This window comes from Carassius auratus, unplaced genomic scaffold (assembly GCF_003368295.1).
Source record: "Carassius auratus strain Wakin unplaced genomic scaffold, ASM336829v1 scaf_tig00039792, whole genome shotgun sequence".
NCBI lineage: Eukaryota > Metazoa > Chordata > Actinopteri > Cypriniformes > Cyprinidae > Carassius > Carassius auratus.
This window is the reverse complement of record NW_020526541.1, coordinates 3,245-24,228: the sequence shown is the minus strand read 5'-3', so window position 1 is coordinate 24,228 and position 20,984 is coordinate 3,245. Positions and strand designations below refer to the sequence as shown.

At 42.9% G+C, this 20,984-nt stretch overlaps 1 protein-coding gene, 3 non-coding genes and 3 pseudogenes across 4 annotated transcripts; all 7 read right to left on the bottom strand.

Moving 5' to 3' along the window:
* Positions 1–266: 266 nt before the first annotated feature.
* Positions 267–430, bottom strand: LOC113084152 (U1 spliceosomal RNA). The gene has a single exon (XR_003283563.1). It is a non-coding gene; the product is annotated as a U1 spliceosomal RNA (small nuclear RNA).
* Positions 431–803: 373 nt separating this feature from the next.
* Positions 804–979, bottom strand: LOC113084150 (uncharacterized; annotated as a pseudogene).
* Positions 980–8,374: 7,395 nt separating this feature from the next.
* On the bottom strand, positions 8,375–8,538 carry LOC113084151 (U1 spliceosomal RNA). Its single transcript, XR_003283562.1, has one exon. It is a non-coding gene; the product is annotated as a U1 spliceosomal RNA (small nuclear RNA).
* Positions 8,539–8,912: 374 nt separating this feature from the next.
* LOC113084154 (uncharacterized) lies at positions 8,913–9,088 on the bottom strand (annotated as a pseudogene).
* A 7,425-nt stretch (positions 9,089–16,513) lies between these two features.
* On the bottom strand, positions 16,514–16,677 carry LOC113084148 (U1 spliceosomal RNA). Its single transcript, XR_003283561.1, has one exon. It is a non-coding gene; the product is annotated as a U1 spliceosomal RNA (small nuclear RNA).
* Positions 16,678–17,051: 374 nt separating this feature from the next.
* Positions 17,052–17,227, bottom strand: LOC113084153 (uncharacterized; annotated as a pseudogene).
* A 167-nt stretch (positions 17,228–17,394) lies between these two features.
* On the bottom strand, positions 17,395–20,315 carry LOC113084147 (uncharacterized). Its single transcript, XM_026254794.1, has 2 exons — positions 20,196–20,315; positions 17,395–18,606 (listed from the first exon to the last, which is right to left on the bottom strand). The coding sequence occupies exon 2, from the start codon at positions 18,576–18,578 to the stop codon at positions 17,634–17,636; it is 945 nt and encodes a 314-aa protein (XP_026110579.1). The 5' UTR covers positions 18,579–18,606; positions 20,196–20,315; the 3' UTR covers positions 17,395–17,633.
* Positions 20,316–20,984: the final 669 nt, after the last annotated feature.

The following is a 20,984-nucleotide window of genomic DNA, read 5'->3' as shown; positions in this document are numbered from 1 at the left end:
AAATTAATACGAATCGAAAAAAAGGACAACCAAACAACATGGAGACAGTTACAGCTAGGCTGCAGTCAGTCCAATCTACTTTCAAAGTAAGGTCTGCGCTATGTTCGAACTAAACTACCCACCAGGGTCCGATTTTTCAAGAGCGCAAGTGACTTTGTTTCACAGGCGCACAACACAAATCTCGCATGTGACAGAACTCCCCATTCTGAAAGGAAAATAAATAAAAAACTGTAAAAACCTCTTCTGCTTTGTTTCACCAACAATTTCAGGGGAGAGCGCGAACGCAGTCCCCCACTACCATAAATTATGCAGTCGAGATTCCCGCATTTGGGGAATTCGCAGGGGTCAGCATGGCCGGAGTGCAATGGACAAGCCTCGCCCTGGGTGAACCGCCTTCTTGATCATGGTGTCTCCCCTGCCAGGTAAGTGTGAAGGCCCAGGCGGTCAGCCAGAGGTGTGATTTGCATCTCTACCATCCTCACCAACGGTTAGCCCTCCGCCCCCCTCCAGGAAAGGAAGGACGGGTGCCTTCCGTTACTGGCCTGGAAACTGCCAAGCTCATGGGCCGGTGCTTCCCAACGCCAGTTTTAGATGACTCTCTTTAAACAAACACACCTGATTCGATGCGTCACCTCGTCTGTGAAAGACTTCAAGACCTCAGGTGGGTGCATCGTTAGTGGAAGAGTCCAAGACCCCAGGTGGACACATCAGGAAAAAAGTTTGCAAAAAACCACAGCATCTGCAATGGCAGCTCTCATTCCTTGTTCTGCTATTCGACACAATAAATGGCAATCCCCAAAAAGGGAAAGCACACCGTTCCTGGAGACACTGCAATACCAGGCCGATGCATGGAGTGGACGGAGCAAGCCCCGGCTCCAGCTCCGTGATCTAAAAATCCATTTAATATGTAGTCCCCGGATGGGGGACGTATCAGATATTAAACTGATAAGAACAGATTTTTTTTCTTTTGAAAAATTTTATTGTCACAATACATTTTGGTTACATGCACACATTTGTTTTGTTAAAACACATTATACAATGGTTGTTGTTGTTGTTTTTGTTGTTGTTGTTTAATGCACAGGATAATTTTTAAATTAATTAATACACAAATAAAAACATTTTGTATTGAGTGTGTTTTTTGTTGTTGTTGTGTGTCTGTAGTGCTAGAGAAAATAAAAATAAAAAACAGTGTTATTAAAATCAAAAGACAGGTTTAAAAACGTTCTCTTCTGTTGTGCAAAAACGGGTATGTCCTTTAAAGAAAAAAGATTAAACCATCAGCTCAGTTCCTCAAAACCAGTCCCAGAGGCCTGACCCTTCTGGGCCCAGAGGAGATCCTCTTAAACCGAGGCACCGCTGTCCCACTTCAGGTGTTTGGGGGCATCTACGGGCAGTCAGGGCTCGTGGCTATGGGGACCTTTCCCGTGTAGCTCTGACCCTCCACATCCGAATGGCGACATGCGGTGTACTCCTGCAGCCTTGATTTGGCTAGCTGGATGGTGGCGTGCAGGGACCCCTGCATGCGCTTCCCTACCAGTAGGTTTCTGGAGGTCCATATGGCGTCTTGGATGCAGAGGATGGTAAGCCATAGCTTAGGGGGTGTTTTTGCTGGCATTTGTTTTTGGCTCACCCCTCCTCTCCCCATTGGGTAGTCTGGGACCCCCCCTACTGGTAGGTACGGGAATTGCTGGGGGCCAGCTGTCACCCACAGGTCCCTCACAGCGCTGCACTCCCATAAGGCGTGCCTCACGGTCTCGGGGGCGCCACATCCGGACCGCGGGCAGATGGGGTTCTTTGACATGCCTCGGGAGTGCATCACGGCCCTGACCGGGAGGATCTCATGGGCAACCATCCAAGCCAGGTCTCGGTGTCGGTTGTGAAGAGCTGAGTGGGACACATTCCGCCAAACGTTTTGGGCTTCACCTAGAGTGAGCCCGCGTACTGGACACACTTGTTCCCGTTCCTGCACAAGAGAGAGTATAGAGCGATGATTGGTTAAAACAGTCACACTTTCTTTTTCCAAATTAAATTTCTTTAAAAAGTTCTTTATGTGTGTGTATGCTGGGGGTTGGTCAAAGGCAACTGGCATTGTCAAGTCTGTCTGTACAATATTTTGGGTTCTTAAGTAGGACCCCATCCAAAACCGGGTCATGGCTCCTGTTTTGTCTTGTTTGGATGGGGTTCGGGCATATTTTATATGTAGTGCAGTATAAAAAGCTCCTAAAAACAAGTAGGGGTCTGGCACTCCTTTTCCTCCATTTTGGGGTGCTTTCTTCATGGTTGCTCTTTTGAGTCGCTCCCACTTAGACCCCCATAAAAAATAAAACATTGCACGTTCCAGAGATACAAGAAAGAGTCTGGGGGGAAAGAAAACAGAACACAGCAATAAAAACAGGGGTAAAATCACAGCTTTTATGATTAAAACCTTTCCTTCAAATGTCAAACGTCTCAGTCCCCAGAAACCTAGTTTTTTCCGCACTTTAACCATCACGTCATGCCAATTTCCACTCCCTCCCCCGTCTCTGTCAAACTTAATACCCAGTATTTTTAACTCTGTCCTTTTAAAAGTAGTGTCCAGTCCAGCGAGCTCACTAGGTTTCCAGGGACCGTAAAACTGTGCTTGTGTTTTATCTCGGTTCAGTCTGGCTCCCGATGCTTTCCCAAACCAGTCTGTCAGGTCCATAGTCCTCTGTGTTGATAAAACGTCAGTACATAAAAGGTTGACATCATCCATATATAAAACAGTCTTTGCAGTCAGTCCTCCAGTCCCGGGTATAGTCAGTCCACTGATCCATGTATCCCTTCTCAATACCTGCGCTAGGGGTTCGATGCAAGCCACATACAGGAGAGGAGATAACGGACAGCCCTGACGGACGCCGCTGCATATATTTATCGCTTTTGAGAGATTCCCGTTAACTAGGATTTTGCTGGTTATGTCTTTATACAGCAATCCCACCCAAGCTAAGAACCTCCTGGGAAACCCCATTTTTTCCAAAACTTGAAACAAGTAGTGGTGCGAGACTCGGTCGAATGCTTTTTCAAAGTCTAAATTTAAAACTATCAGCCGAATATTTCTGTCTCTCGCATAACAGATGGCGTCTCTTATCAGTACGAGGCTGTCTGTGATCTTTCTCCCAGGGACGGCGCAGGCTTGATCCGGGTGGATCAGATCTGCTAAAACTGTTGACATTCGTGTTGTTAAAAGTTTACTAAAAAGTTTACAATCAAAGTTTAAAAGGGTTATAGGACGCCAGTTTTTTAAATCTGTCTTGTCATCTTTTTTGTGTAGTAGGGTCATTATTCCTATCCTAAAACTGTCAGGGAGCTGGTCGATCTTGTCAAAGTCATTAAAAACAGCCAGTAAGTCTTGTCTTAAAATGTCCCAAAAGGTCAAATAAAATTCAAGAGGGAGTCCATCAACTCCAGGAGTTTTCCTTTTTTTGAATTTTTGAATACTTTTGTCTATCTCAGAAATGTTAAAATCCTTTGTCAGACTGGTATTTCCATTTATTGTTTTCTCTATGCTTGTTAAAATTTCGCTCAAAATGCTGTTGTCACTTGCCTTTTCTTCATAGAGTTCTTCATAAAAGCTTTCTATTACTGATAAAATATCCTTTGTGTCTGTCATTGTTTCTCCTTCTTTATTTCTTAATTTAAATATTGCTCTACCTCCATCAATAACTTTCTTAAAAAAGTATCTGCTGCATTTCTCGCCTTCCTCTATTTCCCTTTCTTTACTCCTGAAGAGAACACCTCTACTTTTAACCTCCGCTAATTCTGACATGTCTTTCTTAACTTCCTTAATTTCTTCGTTAAAATCAAAACCCTGGCTAAGAAGATAAAAGTAACGTTGTAGCCTCTTTTGCAGTCCCACCATTCGTCTTTTTTCTTTTAATTTTTTCTTTTTCCCTGCCCATCTAAAAAAAGTCTTGGTCTTTGCCTTTACCATCTCCCACCACTGTGCTCGTGAATCATAAAAGTCTTGTAAAGTCTGCCATTGGCTGTACTGCTCCCTGTAGTATGTTGTGATCTCTGGGTCTTCCAGCAGGGAGCAGTTCAGTTTCCATATCCCTCCACCTGTCGTCACACCTGTGGGAAAAGAAAGGGTGCAAGAAAGCATAGCGTGGTCTGAAAAGAAAACGGGCATTAGTTTAGCATCCACTGGTGTAAGGTCTCGCGTAAAGATATAGTCTATACGGGAGGCTTTAGTGCCATCACCACTAAACCAGGTGAATCCTTTTTCCCCAGGATGCATGGTTCTAAAACAGTCAGTCAATTTAAAATCCTTTATAATGTTCTGTAGTAAAATTGACGTTTTATCCATTTTAAAATCCTCTCTCTCCCCTTTTCTATCATTTTTACTTAAAATGCAATTAAAATCCCCTGCTAAAATAAATGGGGTCTTTCCTAAAAGGTGGGACTGCACGTCTTCTAAAAGGTCGTTCCTTTCATTTTTATCTGTAAAAGCATACATATTTAAAATATTAAAATCATGTCCTAAGAAGGACAGATTTATTAAAAGAGCTCTCCCATCTCTCACCACTGTGCTACCCTTCACCAAGAGCTGAGGATTTTTTATTAAAATGGCTACTCCATCGGCTCTGTTAAAATTTGATCCACTCCACACAGATACATGGGGCCATTGTTCTTCCCATCTCCTATAATTGGACATAAAAAGGTAAAGCACATTCTTGTAAAAGCAGGATATCGCTATTTTGGGTTTGTAAAAAGGATAAAACCATTTGAGCTCTCAACTGTGACCTCACACTTCTTACATTTAAGGTGGAGAGTGTGAGTGTCATGATAAAAACAGTTAAAAATGATAAATACAACATTTTAGAAGACATAAATAACTAAAATTTCAATTAAAAAGGATATCTGTATCTTGTGAAACCAGCTCTTCTTCTTTTCCCCTATTTGGGGAATCCGGAGATTGAAGCTGTTTCCCCCTTGAGCTAGCCCTAGGGGTTGATGTTTGGAGTTCTATTGACAAGAAAGATATTTCGTTTGGGGAACCGAGTGGGAAAAGCCGGTTCAGATCCCCTGATGAGAAGGAATCTGATCGCAATCCCACTCTATCTCTTTTCTCATTCTTCTCCTCAATGGGAGATCGGGCAATCCTTTTTTTCCCTCTCAATATAACTCCTGGAAGATCATTACTTACCTCTATCTCTTGTTTCTCCTCCACTACCTTTTCCTGTTCTTGTTCACTATCCTCCTCCTTGCTCTGTTCATTTGACTCCTTTTCTTTCTCTATTAGGGATTGGTGGAGTTCCATCTCCTCATTTCCGTCTGCTCCAATAGTGTGGTTTGGCGGGAAATTTGGAGTTTGCTCCGCCCCCCCTCTCTCCTTACCTCTGTTATCCATTTTCTCTCCACCAACCCCAGGGTTTGGCGGGAGATTTGAATTTAGCTCCACCTCCTCATTGGCCTGTTGTACTCGCTCCTCAACCGCCATTTTGTCTGATTTTACTTTGTTGGCAAACGATTTGGGGCAATCTCTGTAGAGATGAGACAAGTCTCCACAAAGATTACACTTTCTGCCATTTGGACATTCTTCAAAGGAATGTCCAATTTCTCTACACTTGTTACAAAAGAGTTTCTGGCATGCTTCAACAAGATGCCCAAACTCCCCACATCGCCGGCAGAGTTTGGGCATTCCCTGGTAGTGGATGTAGCCCCTGTTTTCTCCCAGAACTATCATTTGTGGTAAATGCCTCAGACCTTGGAAGCCCTGTGGGTCTTCCCATTGCGTAATGGGGACCCTCCAGGAACAATTCCAAAAACCGTCTTCATCATAAACCTTCATAGCCTGGCCCCTTACAGTGCAAAATCTACCCAGCCATGGTCAAATGTCTTCTCCATTCACAGTCTCATTGAACATTCTAACGATAACCATTTTTTGTGTGTTATCAGGTAGTTTCTCAACTTTAAACATGGAAAACTGGGTCTTGTGTGTGTCAAAGCGCTGCCAGAACTCATTTAACAGTGCTGCATTTTTAAAACTCACATCGAAGCCTTTGTTAAAAGGCAGGGTTAGAATGCAATTTAAATCAGCAGGATTAAAACCTAGAAGTTTTTGCATAAGTTTCCTCGAAAAATCCAACCTTGACATTTCCATTAACTTTCCATCTTTTTCTAAAAAAAGGAACCTAGTGCTGTGGTGCCTCCGCATGCCGGCACGAGCAGCCGACATGTTGGAGGCACCGACAGCTAAAAGGAATCAAACAAACTAAAAAATTACCACAGCAATAAAAACAACGTAAAACAGGAAATAACTTACCTTAAGACCAGTTTCTCAATAAAAAAAACTCCTCCTAAAAAACAAGCACAACACAATATGAAAGACAATAAATAGTAAAAAAAGTATGCCAGATGCAATACAATATACCTCTCGGGAGGTGTAGGACGTGCTATGGTAGAGCACAACCTAAAAACCTCCAAGAGGCGATCGCAGTCTCTTCCTTTAAGCCAGACACTTGATCTTAGCCAAAAGGCCGAGAAGCGATGCTGCTAAGACGCAGCAGGGAGGAAGCCGGACACGGCGATGCCCATCTCGGCTTTGGTAAGTTTTGGGAGACCTAAAAACGCTGGGGGATGGTACCCTGATAGCACACATACATCTAGGAGACGTCTATTTGACATATGAATTTACATCTGCAAGATGTAGTTTTAAGGCTGTTTGCTCATCTGCAATACGTCTATTGGACGTCTCCTTTTAGCAGTGTTTGGAAGGTTACTTTGGAAATGTAATAGGTTACAGATTACAAGTTACCCTGTTTAAAATGTTATAGTAGTATAACTTTTTCAATTACTTTATTAAAGTAATGTAACTAATTACTTTTGAGTACTTTTAGATTACTTTTCTAAATTTGTGAAAATTAAATAATAATAAATAAAAACATATACATCAACTCAAATACAGTTATCTAATAAGCATGTGTCATTCCTGTATAATAAACTCCTGAAACATTGGTGTTTTTTTAAACTGCTGTCTCTTTGTATATGATATGATAGGTAAAATGCATGACGTGACACAGAGCAGTTCTAGAAATGATGTTTATGTGCTCATGTACTCCTATATTGAGGCGGCAGAGGCTGACAACACTGCAAGCTTCAGTAGGCCTATTTGTATTAAATGAAACTGCATGTTTTTGCCATTAATTTACAGGAAGGGCGGACTGGGAAAAAAAAAAATTCTGTTAAAATTCTGGAAATTATTAGGGCGTATGTCTCAGAACAGTCAGTGCAATTTGGGAAAGAAATCAGTGAAATCTGTATGTGGATGTGTGTAAATATTCAAATGTAATTGCCTTTGTAATCGTTAAAAATTTCATAAGTAACTTTAATTTAATTACAAATTTTTTCTTCGTAACTGTAACTAATAACAGTTACATTCATTTTGTAATTAAATTACGTAATGCTGTAACATGTAACTAGTTACTCCCCAACACTGCCTTTTAGATGTCAGATAGATGTCAATTAGATGTCTTTTAGATGTTTATGATTTAGAAGGTATATAAAACTGACATCTGAAAGGCGTATGTCAGACGTTTGTAGATGGCAGATGCTCCTTGGCTCGAGCCGAACGAGACTGTCTGCAACGTCACCGGGCCTTGTCCCGATCGGCCTGACGGTGGAACTGCAGCGACGGAAAGTACGGCATCGCTCGTAACTCCCAAACGGTTGGTCGCAGAGCCACGTGCCTTATGTCACCGGAATCCTTGGCTCGAGCCGAACGAGACGCAGGTCTCAGATTGGCCCGTCGCTCTGACGAAATTTTCGGGTATTTTGGATTTTGTCGAAAACCTTCTTTTGCAACCTGGCGCCAGGTATTTGGCCCAGTCCCACCCAAATCAGCACAGAAAGCTTCTCTGGAGTCTGACTGTCAATAATCATCCAAAAAAATAGGAAATTTCCATTCACCTTGGCGAGGGGACCTCAAAGCGTGCTAAGGTGGCGTGTCCGAGGTGGCTCGAATGGCTATAACTCCAGGAAGGAGTGAGATCCCTTCACCCAAATCGGCACACCTGTGCAGGGGCTCAGTCCGAGGCCAGGTGAAAAAGGGCGCGGCGACAGGCCACTAGGTGTCGCTGTAAGCGACAACAAAATTAATACGAATCGAAAAAAAGGACAACCAAACAACATGGAGACAGTTACAGCTAGGCTGCAGTCAGTCCAATCTACTTTCAAAGTAAGGTCTGCGCTATGTTCGAACTAAACTACCCACCAGGGTCCGATTTTTCAAGAGCGCAAGTGACTTTGTTTCACAGGCGCACAACACAAATCTCGCATGTGACAGAACTCCCCATTCTGAAAGGAAAATAAATAAAAAACTGTAAAAACCTCTTCTGCTTTGTTTCACCAACAATTTCAGGGGAGAGCGCGAACGCAGTCCCCCACTACCATAAATTATGCAGTCGAGATTCCCGCATTTGGGGAATTCGCAGGGGTCAGCATGGCCGGAGTGCAATGGACAAGCCTCGCCCTGGGTGAACCGCCTTCTTGATCATGGTGTCTCCCCTGCCAGGTAAGTGTGAAGGCCCAGGCGGTCAGCCAGAGGTGTGATTTGCATCTCTACCATCCTCACCAACGGTTAGCCCTCCGCCCCCCCTCCAGGAAAGGAAGGACGGGTGCCTTCCGTTACTGGCCTGGAAACTGCCAAGCTCATGGGCCGGTGCTTCCCAACGCCAGTTTTAGATGACTCTCTTTAAACAAACACACCTGATTCGATGCGTCACCTCGTCTGTGAAAGACTTCAAGACCTCAGGTGGGTGCATCGTTAGTGGAAGAGTCCAAGACCCCAGGTGGACACATCAGGAAAAAAGTTTGCAAAAAACCACAGCATCTGCAATGGCAGCTCTCATTCCTTGTTCTGCTATTCGACACAATAAATGGCAATCCCCAAAAAGGGAAAGCACACCGTTCCTGGAGACACTGCAATACCAGGCCGATGCATGGAGTGGACGGAGCAAGCCCCGGCTCCAGCTCCGTGATCTAAAAATCCATTTAATATGTAGTCCCCGGATGGGGGACGTATCAGATATTAAACTGATAAGAACAGATTTTTTTTCTTTTGAAAAATTTTATTGTCACAATACATTTTGGTTACATGCACACATTTGTTTTGTTAAAACACATTATACAATGGTTGTTGTTGTTGTTTTTGTTGTTGTTGTTTAATGCACAGGATAATTTTTAAATTAATTAATACACAAATAAAAACATTTTGTATTGAGTGTGTTTTTTGTTGTTGTTGTGTGTCTGTAGTGCTAGAGAAAATAAAAAATAAAAAACAGTGTTATTAAAATCAAAAGACAGGTTTAAAAACGTTCTCTTCTGTTGTGCAAAAACGGGTATGTCCTTTAAAGAAAAAAGATTAAACCATCAGCTCAGTTCCTCAAAACCAGTCCCAGAGGCCTGACCCTTCTGGGCCCAGAGGAGATCCTCTTAAACCGAGGCACCGCTGTCCCACTTCAGGTGTTTGGGGGCATCTACGGGCAGTCAGGGCTCGTGGCTATGGGGACCTTTCCCGTGTAGCTCTGACCCTCCACATCCGAATGGCGACATGCGGTGTACTCCTGCAGCCTTGATTTGGCTAGCTGGATGGTGGCGTGCAGGGACCCCTGCATGCGCTTCCCTACCAGTAGGTTTCTGGAGGTCCATATGGCGTCTTGGATGCAGAGGATGGTAAGCCATAGCTTAGGGGGTGTTTTTGCTGGCATTTGTTTTTGGCTCACCCCTCCTCTCCCCATTGGGTAGTCTGGGACCCCCCCTACTGGTAGGTACGGGAATTGCTGGGGGCCAGCTGTCACCCACAGGTCCCTCACAGCGCTGCACTCCCATAAGGCGTGCCTCACGGTCTCGGGGGCGCCACATCCGGACCGCGGGCAGATGGGGTTCTTTGACATGCCTCGGGAGTGCATCACGGCCCTGACCGGGAGGATCTCATGGGCAACCATCCAAGCCAGGTCTCGGTGTCGGTTGTGAAGAGCTGAGTGGGACACATTCCGCCAAACGTTTTGGGCTTCACCTAGAGTGAGCCCGCGTACTGGACACACTTGTTCCCGTTCCTGCACAAGAGAGAGTATAGAGCGATGATTGGTTAAAACAGTCACACTTTCTTTTTCCAAATTAAATTTCTTTAAAAAGTTCTTTATGTGTGTGTATGCTGGGGGTTGGTCAAAGGCAACTGGCATTGTCAAGTCTGTCTGTACAATATTTTGGGTTCTTAAGTAGGACCCCATCCAAAACCGGGTCATGGCTCCTGTTTTGTCTTGTTTGGATGGGGTTCGGGCATATTTTATATGTAGTGCAGTATAAAAAGCTCCTAAAAACAAGTAGGGGTCTGGCACTCCTTTTCCTCCATTTTGGGGTGCTTTCTTCATGGTTGCTCTTTTGAGTCGCTCCCACTTAGACCCCCATAAAAAATAAAACATTGCACGTTCCAGAGATACAAGAAAGAGTCTGGGGGGAAAGAAAACAGAACACAGCAATAAAAACAGGGGTAAAATCACAGCTTTTATGATTAAAACCTTTCCTTCAAATGTCAAACGTCTCAGTCCCCAGAAACCTAGTTTTTTCCGCACTTTAACCATCACGTCATGCCAATTTCCACTCCCTCCCCCGTCTCTGTCAAACTTAATACCCAGTATTTTTAACTCTGTCCTTTTAAAAGTAGTGTCCAGTCCAGCGAGCTCACTAGGTTTCCAGGGACCGTAAAACTGTGCTTGTGTTTTATCTCGGTTCAGTCTGGCTCCCGATGCTTTCCCAAACCAGTCTGTCAGGTCCATAGTCCTCTGTGTTGATAAAACGTCAGTACATAAAAGGTTGACATCATCCATATATAAAACAGTCTTTGCAGTCAGTCCTCCAGTCCCGGGTATAGTCAGTCCACTGATCCATGTATCCCTTCTCAATACCTGCGCTAGGGGTTCGATGCAAGCCACATACAGGAGAGGAGATAACGGACAGCCCTGACGGACGCCGCTGCATATATTTATCGCTTTTGAGAGATTCCCGTTAACTAGGATTTTGCTGGTTATGTCTTTATACAGCAATCCCACCCAAGCTAAGAACCTCCTGGGAAACCCCATTTTTTCCAAAACTTGAAACAAGTAGTGGTGCGAGACTCGGTCGAATGCTTTTTCAAAGTCTAAATTTAAAACTATCAGCCGAATATTTCTGTCTCTCGCATAACAGATGGCGTCTCTTATCAGTACGAGGCTGTCTGTGATCTTTCTCCCAGGGACGGCGCAGGCTTGATCCGGGTGGATCAGATCTGCTAAAACTGTTGACATTCGTGTTGTTAAAAGTTTACTAAAAAGTTTACAATCAAAGTTTAAAAGGGTTATAGGACGCCAGTTTTTTAAATCTGTCTTGTCATCTTTTTTGTGTAGTAGGGTCATTATTCCTATCCTAAAACTGTCAGGGAGCTGGTCGATCTTGTCAAAGTCATTAAAAACAGCCAGTAAGTCTTGTCTTAAAATGTCCCAAAAGGTCAAATAAAATTCAAGAGGGAGTCCATCAACTCCAGGAGTTTTCCTTTTTTTGAATTTTTGAATACTTTTGTCTATCTCAGAAATGTTAAAATCCTTTGTCAGACTGGTATTTCCATTTATTGTTTTCTCTATGCTTGTTAAAATTTCGCTCAAAATGCTGTTGTCACTTGCCTTTTCTTCATAGAGTTCTTCATAAAAGCTTTCTATTACTGATAAAATATCCTTTGTGTCTGTCATTGTTTCTCCTTCTTTATTTCTTAATTTAAATATTGCTCTACCTCCATCAATAACTTTCTTAAAAAAGTATCTGCTGCATTTCTCGCCTTCCTCTATTTCCCTTTCTTTACTCCTGAAGAGAACACCTCTACTTTTAACCTCCGCTAATTCTGACATGTCTTTCTTAACTTCCTTAATTTCTTCGTTAAAATCAAAACCCTGGCTAAGAAGATAAAAGTAACGTTGTAGCCTCTTTTGCAGTCCCACCATTCGTCTTTTTTCTTTTAATTTTTTCTTTTTCCCTGCCCATCTAAAAAAAGTCTTGGTCTTTGCCTTTACCATCTCCCACCACTGTGCTCGTGAATCATAAAAGTCTTGTAAAGTCTGCCATTGGCTGTACTGCTCCCTGTAGTATGTTGTGATCTCTGGGTCTTCCAGCAGGGAGCAGTTCAGTTTCCATATCCCTCCACCTGTCGTCACACCTGTGGGAAAAGAAAGGGTGCAAGAAAGCATAGCGTGGTCTGAAAAGAAAACGGGCATTAGTTTAGCATCCACTGGTGTAAGGTCTCGCGTAAAGATATAGTCTATACGGGAGGCTTTAGTGCCATCACCACTAAACCAGGTGAATCCTTTTTCCCCAGGATGCATGGTTCTAAAACAGTCAGTCAATTTAAAATCCTTTATAATGTTCTGTAGTAAAATTGACGTTTTATCCATTTTAAAATCCTCTCTCTCCCCTTTTCTATCATTTTTACTTAAAATGCAATTAAAATCCCCTGCTAAAATAAATGGGGTCTTTCCTAAAAGGTGGGACTGCACGTCTTCTAAAAGGTCGTTCCTTTCATTTTTATCTGTAAAAGCATACATATTTAAAATATTAAAATCATGTCCTAAGAAGGACAGATTTATTAAAAGAGCTCTCCCATCTCTCACCACTGTGCTACCCTTCACCAAGAGCTGAGGATTTTTTATTAAAATGGCTACTCCATCGGCTCTGTTAAAATTTGATCCACTCCACACAGATACATGGGGCCATTGTTCTTCCCATCTCCTATAATTGGACATAAAAAGGTAAAGCACATTCTTGTAAAAGCAGGATATCGCTATTTTGGGTTTGTAAAAAGGATAAAACCATTTGAGCTCTCAACTGTGACCTCACACTTCTTACATTTAAGGTGGAGAGTGTGAGTGTCATGATAAAAACAGTTAAAAATGATAAATACAACATTTTAGAAGACATAAATAACTAAAATTTCAATTAAAAAGGATATCTGTATCTTGTGAAACCAGCTCTTCTTCTTTTCCCCTATTTGGGGAATCCGGAGATTGAAGCTGTTTCCCCCTTGAGCTAGCCCTAGGGGTTGATGTTTGGAGTTCTATTGACAAGAAAGATATTTCGTTTGGGGAACCGAGTGGGAAAAGCCGGTTCAGATCCCCTGATGAGAAGGAATCTGATCGCAATCCCACTCTATCTCTTTTCTCATTCTTCTCCTCAATGGGAGATCGGGCAATCCTTTTTTTCCCTCTCAATATAACTCCTGGAAGATCATTACTTACCTCTATCTCTTGTTTCTCCTCCACTACCTTTTCCTGTTCTTGTTCACTATCCTCCTCCTTGCTCTGTTCATTTGACTCCTTTTCTTTCTCTATTAGGGATTGGTGGAGTTCCATCTCCTCATTTCCGTCTGCTCCAATAGTGTGGTTTGGCGGGAAATTTGGAGTTTGCTCCGCCCCCCCTCTCTCCTTACCTCTGTTATCCATTTTCTCTCCACCAACCCCAGGGTTTGGCGGGAGATTTGAATTTAGCTCCACCTCCTCATTGGCCTGTTGTACTCGCTCCTCAACCGCCATTTTGTCTGATTTTACTTTGTTGGCAAACGATTTGGGGCAATCTCTGTAGAGATGAGACAAGTCTCCACAAAGATTACACTTTCTGCCATTTGGACATTCTTCAAAGGAATGTCCAATTTCTCTACACTTGTTACAAAAGAGTTTCTGGCATGCTTCAACAAGATGCCCAAACTCCCCACATCGCCGGCAGAGTTTGGGCATTCCCTGGTAGTGGATGTAGCCCCTGTTTTCTCCCAGAACTATCATTTGTGGTAAATGCCTCAGACCTTGGAAGCCCTGTGGGTCTTCCCATTGCGTAATGGGGACCCTCCAGGAACAATTCCAAAAACCGTCTTCATCATAAACCTTCATAGCCTGGCCCCTTACAGTGCAAAATCTACCCAGCCATGGTCAAATGTCTTCTCCATTCACAGTCTCATTGAACATTCTAACGATAACCATTTTTTGTGTGTTATCAGGTAGTTTCTCAACTTTAAACATGGAAAACTGGGTCTTGTGTGTGTCAAAGCGCTGCCAGAACTCATTTAACAGTGCTGCATTTTTAAAACTCACATCGAAGCCTTTGTTAAAAGGCAGGGTTAGAATGCAATTTAAATCAGCAGGATTAAAACCTAGAAGTTTTTGCATAAGTTTCCTCGAAAAATCCAACCTTGACATTTCCATTAACTTTCCATCTTTTTCTAAAAAAAGGAACCTAGTGCTGTGGTGCCTCCGCATGCCGGCACGAGCAGCCGACATGTTGGAGGCACCGACAGCTAAAAGGAATCAAACAAACTAAAAAATTACCACAGCAATAAAAACAACGTAAAACAGGAAATAACTTACCTTAAGACCAGTTTCTCAATAAAAAAAACTCCTCCTAAAAAACAAGCACAACACAATATGAAAGACAATAAATAGTAAAAAAAGTATGCCAGATGCAATACAATATACCTCTCGGGAGGTGTAGGACGTGCTATGGTAGAGCACAACCTAAAAACCTCCAAGAGGCGATCGCAGTCTCTTCCTTTAAGCCAGACACTTGATCTTAGCCAAAAGGCCGAGAAGCGATGCTGCTAAGACGCAGCAGGGAGGAAGCCGGACACGGCGATGCCCATCTCGGCTTTGGTAAGTTTTGGGAGACCTAAAAACGCTGGGGGATGGTACCCTGATAGCACACATACATCTAGGAGACGTCTATTTGACATATGAATTTACATCTGCAAGATGTAGTTTTAAGGCTGTTTGCTCATCTGCAATACGTCTATTGGACGTCTCCTTTTAGCAGTGTTTGGAAGGTTACTTTGGAAATGTAATAGGTTACAGATTACAAGTTACCCTGTTTAAAATGTTATAGTAGTATAACTTTTTCAATTACTTTATTAAAGTAATGTAACTAATTACTTTTGAGTACTTTTAGATTACTTTTCTAAATTTGTGAAAATTAAATAATAATAAATAAAAACATATACATCAACTCAAATACAGTTATCTAATAAGCATGTGTCATTCCTGTATAATAAACTCCTGAAACATTGGTGTTTTTTTAAACTGCTGTCTCTTTGTATATGATATGATAGGTAAAATGCATGACGTGACACAGAGCAGTTCTAGAAATGATGTTTATGTGCTCATGTACTCCTATATTGAGGCGGCAGAGGCTGACAACACTGCAAGCTTCAGTAGGCCTATTTGTATTAAATGAAACTGCATGTTTTTGCCATTAATTTACAGGAAGGGCGGACTGGGAAAAAAAAAAATTCTGTTAAAATTCTGGAAATTATTAGGGCGTATGTCTCAGAACAGTCAGTGCAATTTGGGAAAGAAATCAGTGAAATCTGTATGTGGATGTGTGTAAATATTCAAATGTAATTGCCTTTGTAATCGTTAAAAATTTCATAAGTAACTTTAATTTAATTACAAATTTTTTCTTCGTAACTGTAACTAATAACAGTTACATTCATTTTGTAATTAAATTACGTAATGCTGTAACATGTAACTAGTTACTCCCCAACACTGCCTTTTAGATGTCAGATAGATGTCAATTAGATGTCTTTTAGATGTTTATGATTTAGAAGGTATATAAAACTGACATCTGAAAGGCGTATGTCAGACGTTTGTAGATGGCAGATGCTTTCCAGATCAACAGTTTTTTAACAGACATCTTGCAGACGTAAGTGTGCTATCTGGGTAGTACCCTCCCCTGTCTACAACGTCACCGGGCCTCGTCCCGATCGGCCTGACGGAAAGTACGGCATGGCTCGTAACTCCCAAACGGTTGGTCGCAGAGCCACGTGCCTTATGACACCGGAATCCTTGGCTCGAGCCGAACGAGACGCAGGTCTCAGATTGGCCCGTCGCTCTGACGAAATTTTCGGGTATTTTGGATTTTGTCGAAAACCTTCTTTTGCAACCTGGCGCCAGGTATTTGGCCCAGTCCCACCCAAATCAGCACAGAAAGCTTCTCTGGAGTCTGACTGTCAATAATCATCCAAAAATAGAGGAAATTTCCATTCACCTTGGCGAGGGGACCTCAAAACGTGCTAAGGTGGCGTGTCCGAGGTGGCTCGAATGGCTATAACTCCAGGAAGGAGTGAGATCCCTTCACCCAAATCGGCACACCTGTGCAGGGGCTCAGTCCGAGGCCAGGTGAAAAAGGGCGCGGCGACAGGCCACTAGGTGTCGCTGTAAGCGACAACAAAATTAATACGAATCGAAAAAAAGGACAACCAAACAACATGGAGACAGTTACAGCTAGGCTGCAGTCAGTCCAATCTACTTTCAAAGTAAGGTCTGCGCTATGTTCGAACTAAACTACCCACCAGGGTCCGATTTTTCAAGAGCGCAAGTGACTTTGTTTCACAGGCGCACAACACAAATCTCGCATGTGACAGAACTCCCCATTCTGAAAGGAAAATAAATAAAAAACTGTAAAAACCTCTTCTGCTTTGTTTCACCAACAATTTCAGGGGAGAGCGCGAACGCAGTCCCCCACTACCATAAATTATGCAGTCGAGATTCCCGCATTTGGGGAATTCGCAGGGGTCAGCATGGCCGGAGTGCAATGGACAAGCCTCGCCCTGGGTGAACCGCCTTCTTGATCATGGTGTCTCCCCTGCCAGGTAAGTATGAAGGCCCAGGCGGTCAGCCAGAGGTGTGATTTGCATCTCTACCATCCTCACCAACGGTTAGCCCTCCGCCCCCCCTCCAGGAAAGGAAGGACGGGTGCCTTCCGTTACTGGCCTGGAAACTGCCAAGCTCATGGGCCGGTGCTTCCCAACGCCAGTTTTAGATGACTCTCTTTAAACAAACACACCTGATTCGATGCGTCACCTCGTCTGTGAAAGACTTCAAGACCTCAGGTGGGTGCATCGTTAGTGGAAGAGTCCAAGACCCCAGGTGGACACATCAGGAAAAAAGTTTGCAAAAAACCACAGCATCTGCAATGGCAGCTCTCATTCCTTGTTCTGCTATTCGACACAATAAATGGCAATCCCCAAAAAGGGAAAGCACACCGTTCCTGGAGACACTGCAATACCAGGCCGATGCATGGAGTGGACGGAGCAAGCCCCGGCTCCAGCTCCGTGATCTAAAAATCCATTTAATATGTAGTCCCCGGATGGGGGACGTATCAGATATTAAACTGATAAGAACAGATTTTTTTTCTTTTGAAAAATTTTATTGTCACAATACATTTTGGTTACATGCACACATTTGTTTTGTTAAAACACATTATACAATGGTTGTTGTTGTTGTTTTTGTTGTTGTTGTTTAATGCACAGGATAATTTTTAAATTAATTAATACACAAATAAAAACATTTTGTATTGAGTGTGTTTTTTGTTGTTGTTGTGTGTCTGTAGTGCTAGAGAAAATAAAAAATAAAAAACAGTGTTATTAAAATCAAAAGACAGGTTTAAAAACGTTCTCTTCTGTTGTGCAAAAACGGGTATGTCCTTTAAAGAAAAAAGATTAAACCATCAGCTCAGTTCCTCAAAACCAGTCCCAGAGGCCTGACCCTTCTGGGCCCAGAGGAGATCCTCTTAAACCGAGGCACCGCTGTCCCACTTCAGGTGTTTGGGGGCATCTACGGGCAGTCAGGGCTCGTGGCTATGGGGACCTTTCCCGTGTAGCTCTGACCCTCCACATCCGAATGGCGACATGCGGTGTACTCCTGCAGCCTTGATTTGGCTAGCTGGATGGTGGCGTGCAGGGACCCCTGCATGCGCTTCCCTACCAGTAGGTTTCTGGAGGTCCATATGGCGTCTTGGATGCAGAGGATGGTAAGCCATAGCTTAGGGGGTGTTTTTGCTGGCATTTGTTTTTGGCTCACCCCTCCTCTCCCCATTGGGTAGTCTGGGACCCCCCCTACTGGTAGGTACGGGAATTGCTGGGGGCCAGCTGTCACCCACAGGTCCCTCACAGCGCTGCACTCCCATAAGGCGTGCCTCACGGTCTCGGGGGCGCCACATCCGGACCGCGGGCAGATGGGGTTCTTTGACATGCCTCGGGAGTGCATCACGGCCCTGACCGGGAGGATCTCATGGGCAACCATCCAAGCCAGGTCTCGGTGTCGGTTGTGAAGAGCTGAGTGGGACACATTCCGCCAAACGTTTTGGGCTTCACCTAGAGTGAGCCCGCGTACTGGACACACTTGTTCCCGTTCCTGCACAAGAGAGAGTATAGAGCGATGATTGGTTAAAACAGTCACACTTTCTTTTTCCAAATTAAATTTCTTTAAAAAGTTCTTTATGTGTGTGTATGCTGGGGGTTGGTCAAAGGCAACTGGCATTGTCAAGTCTGTCTGTACAATATTTTGGGTTCTTAAGTAGGACCCCATCCAAAACCGGGTCATGGCTCCTGTTTTGTCTTGTTTGGATGGGGTTCGGGCATATTTTATATGTAGTGCAGTATAAAAAGCTCCTAAAAACAAGTAGGGGTCTGGCACTCCTTTTCCTCCATTTTGGGGTGCTTTCTTCATGGTTGCTCTTTTGAGTCGCTCCCACTTAGACCCCCATAAAAAATAAAACATTGCACGTTCCAGAGATACAAGAAAGAGTCTGGGGGGAAAGAAAACAGAACACAGCAATAAAAACAGGGGTAAAATCACAGCTTTTATGATTAAAACCTTTCCTTCAAATGTCAAACGTCTCAGTCCCCAGAAACCTAGTTTTTTCCGCACTTTAACCATCACGTCATGCCAATTTCCACTCCCTCCCCCGTCTCTGTCAAACTTAATACCCAGTATTTTTAACTCTGTCCTTTTAAAAGTAGTGTCCAGTCCAGCGAGCTCACTAGGTTTCCAGGGACCGTAAAACTGTGCTTGTGTTTTATCTCGGTTCAGTCTGGCTCCCGATGCTTTCCCAAACCAGTCTGTCAGGTCCATAGTCCTCTGTGTTGATAAAACGTCAGTACATAAAAGGTTGACATCATCCATATATAAAACAGTCTTTGCAGTCAGTCCTCCAGTCCCGGGTATAGTCAGTCCACTGATCCATGTATCCCTTCTCAATACCTGCGCTAGGGGTTCGATGCAAGCCACATACAGGAGAGGAGATAACGGACAGCCCTGACGGACGCCGCTGCATATATTTATCGCTTTTGAGAGATTCCCGTTAACTAGGATTTTGCTGGTTATGTCTTTATACAGCAATCCCACCCAAGCTAAGAACCTCCTGGGAAACCCCATTTTTTCCAAAACTTGAAACAAGTAGTGGTGCGAGACTCGGTCGAATGCTTTTTCAAAGTCTAAATTTAAAACTATCAGCCGAATATTTCTGTCTCTCGCATAACAGATGGCTTCTCTTATCAGTACGAGGCTGTCTGTGATCTTTCTCCCAGGGACGGCGCAGGCTTGATCCGGGTGGATCAGATCTGCTAAAACTGTTGACATTCGTGTTGTTAAAAGTTTACTAAAAAGTTTACAATCAAAGTTTAAAAGGGTTATAGGACGCCAGTTTTTTAAATCTGTCTTGTCATCTTTTTTGTGTAGTAGGGTCATTATTCCTATCCTAAAACTGTCAGGGAGTTGGTCGATCTTGTCAAAGTCATTAAAAACAGCCAGTAAGTCTTGTCTTAAAATGTCCCAAAAGGTCAAATAAAATTCAAGAGGGAGTCCATCAACTCCAGGAGTTTTCCTTTTTTTGAATTTTTGAATACTTTTGTCTATCTCAGAAATGTTAAAATCCTTTGTCAGACTGGTATTTCCATTTATTGTTTTCTCTATGCTTGTTAAAATTTCGCTCAAAATGCTGTTGTCACTTGCCTTTTCTTCATAGAGTTCTTCATAAAAGCTTTCTATTACTGATAAAATATCCTTTGTGTCTGTCATTGTTTCTCCTTCTTTATTTCTTAATTTAAATATTGCTCTACCTCCATCAATAACTTTCTTAAAAAAGTATCTGCTGCATTTCTCGCCTTCCTCTATTTCCCTTTCTTTACTCCTGAAGAGAACACCTCTACTTTTAACCTCCGCTAATTCTGACATGTCTTTCTTAACTTCCTTAATTTCTTCGTTAAAATCAAAACCCTGGCTAAGAAGATAAAAGTAACGTTGTAGCCTCTTTTGCAGTCCCACCATTCGTCTTTTTTCTTTTAATTTTTTCTTTTTCCCTGCCCATCTAAAAAAAGTCTTGGTCTTTGCCTTTACCATCTCCCACCACTGTGCTCGTGAATCATAAAAGTCTTGTAAAGTCTGCCATTGGCTGTACTGCTCCCTGTAGTATGTTGTGATCTCTGGGTCTTCCAGCAGGGAGCAGTTCAGTTTCCATATCCCTCCACCTGTCGTCACACCTGTGGGAAAAGAAAGGGTGCAAGAAAGCATAGCGTGGTCTGAAAAGAAAACGGGCATTAGTTTAGCATCCACTGGTGTAAGGTCTCGCGTAAAGATATAGTCTATACGGGAGGCTTTAGTGCCATCACCACTAAACCAGGTGAATCCTTTTTCCCCAGGATGCATGGTTCTAAAACAGTCAGTCAATTTAAAATCCTTTATAATGTTCTGTAGTAAAATTGACGTTTTATCCATTTTAAAATCCTCTCTCTCCCCTTTTCTATCATTTTTACTTAAAATGCAATTAAAATCCCCTGCTAAAATAAATGGGGTCTTTCCTAAAAGGTGGGACTGCACGTCTTCTAAAAGGTCGTTCCTTTCATTTTTATCTGTAAAAGCATACATATTTAAAATATTAAAATCATGTCCTAAGAAGGACAGATTTATTAAAAGAGCTCTCCCATCTCTCACCACTGTGCTACCCTTCACCAAGAGCTGAGGATTTTTTATTAAAATGGCTACTCCATCGGCTCTGTTAAAATTTGATCCACTCCACACAGATACATGGGGCCATTGTTCTTCCCATCTCCTATAATTGGACATAAAAAGGTAAAGCACATTCTTGTAAAAGCAGGATATCGCTATTTGGGTTTGTAAAAAGGATAA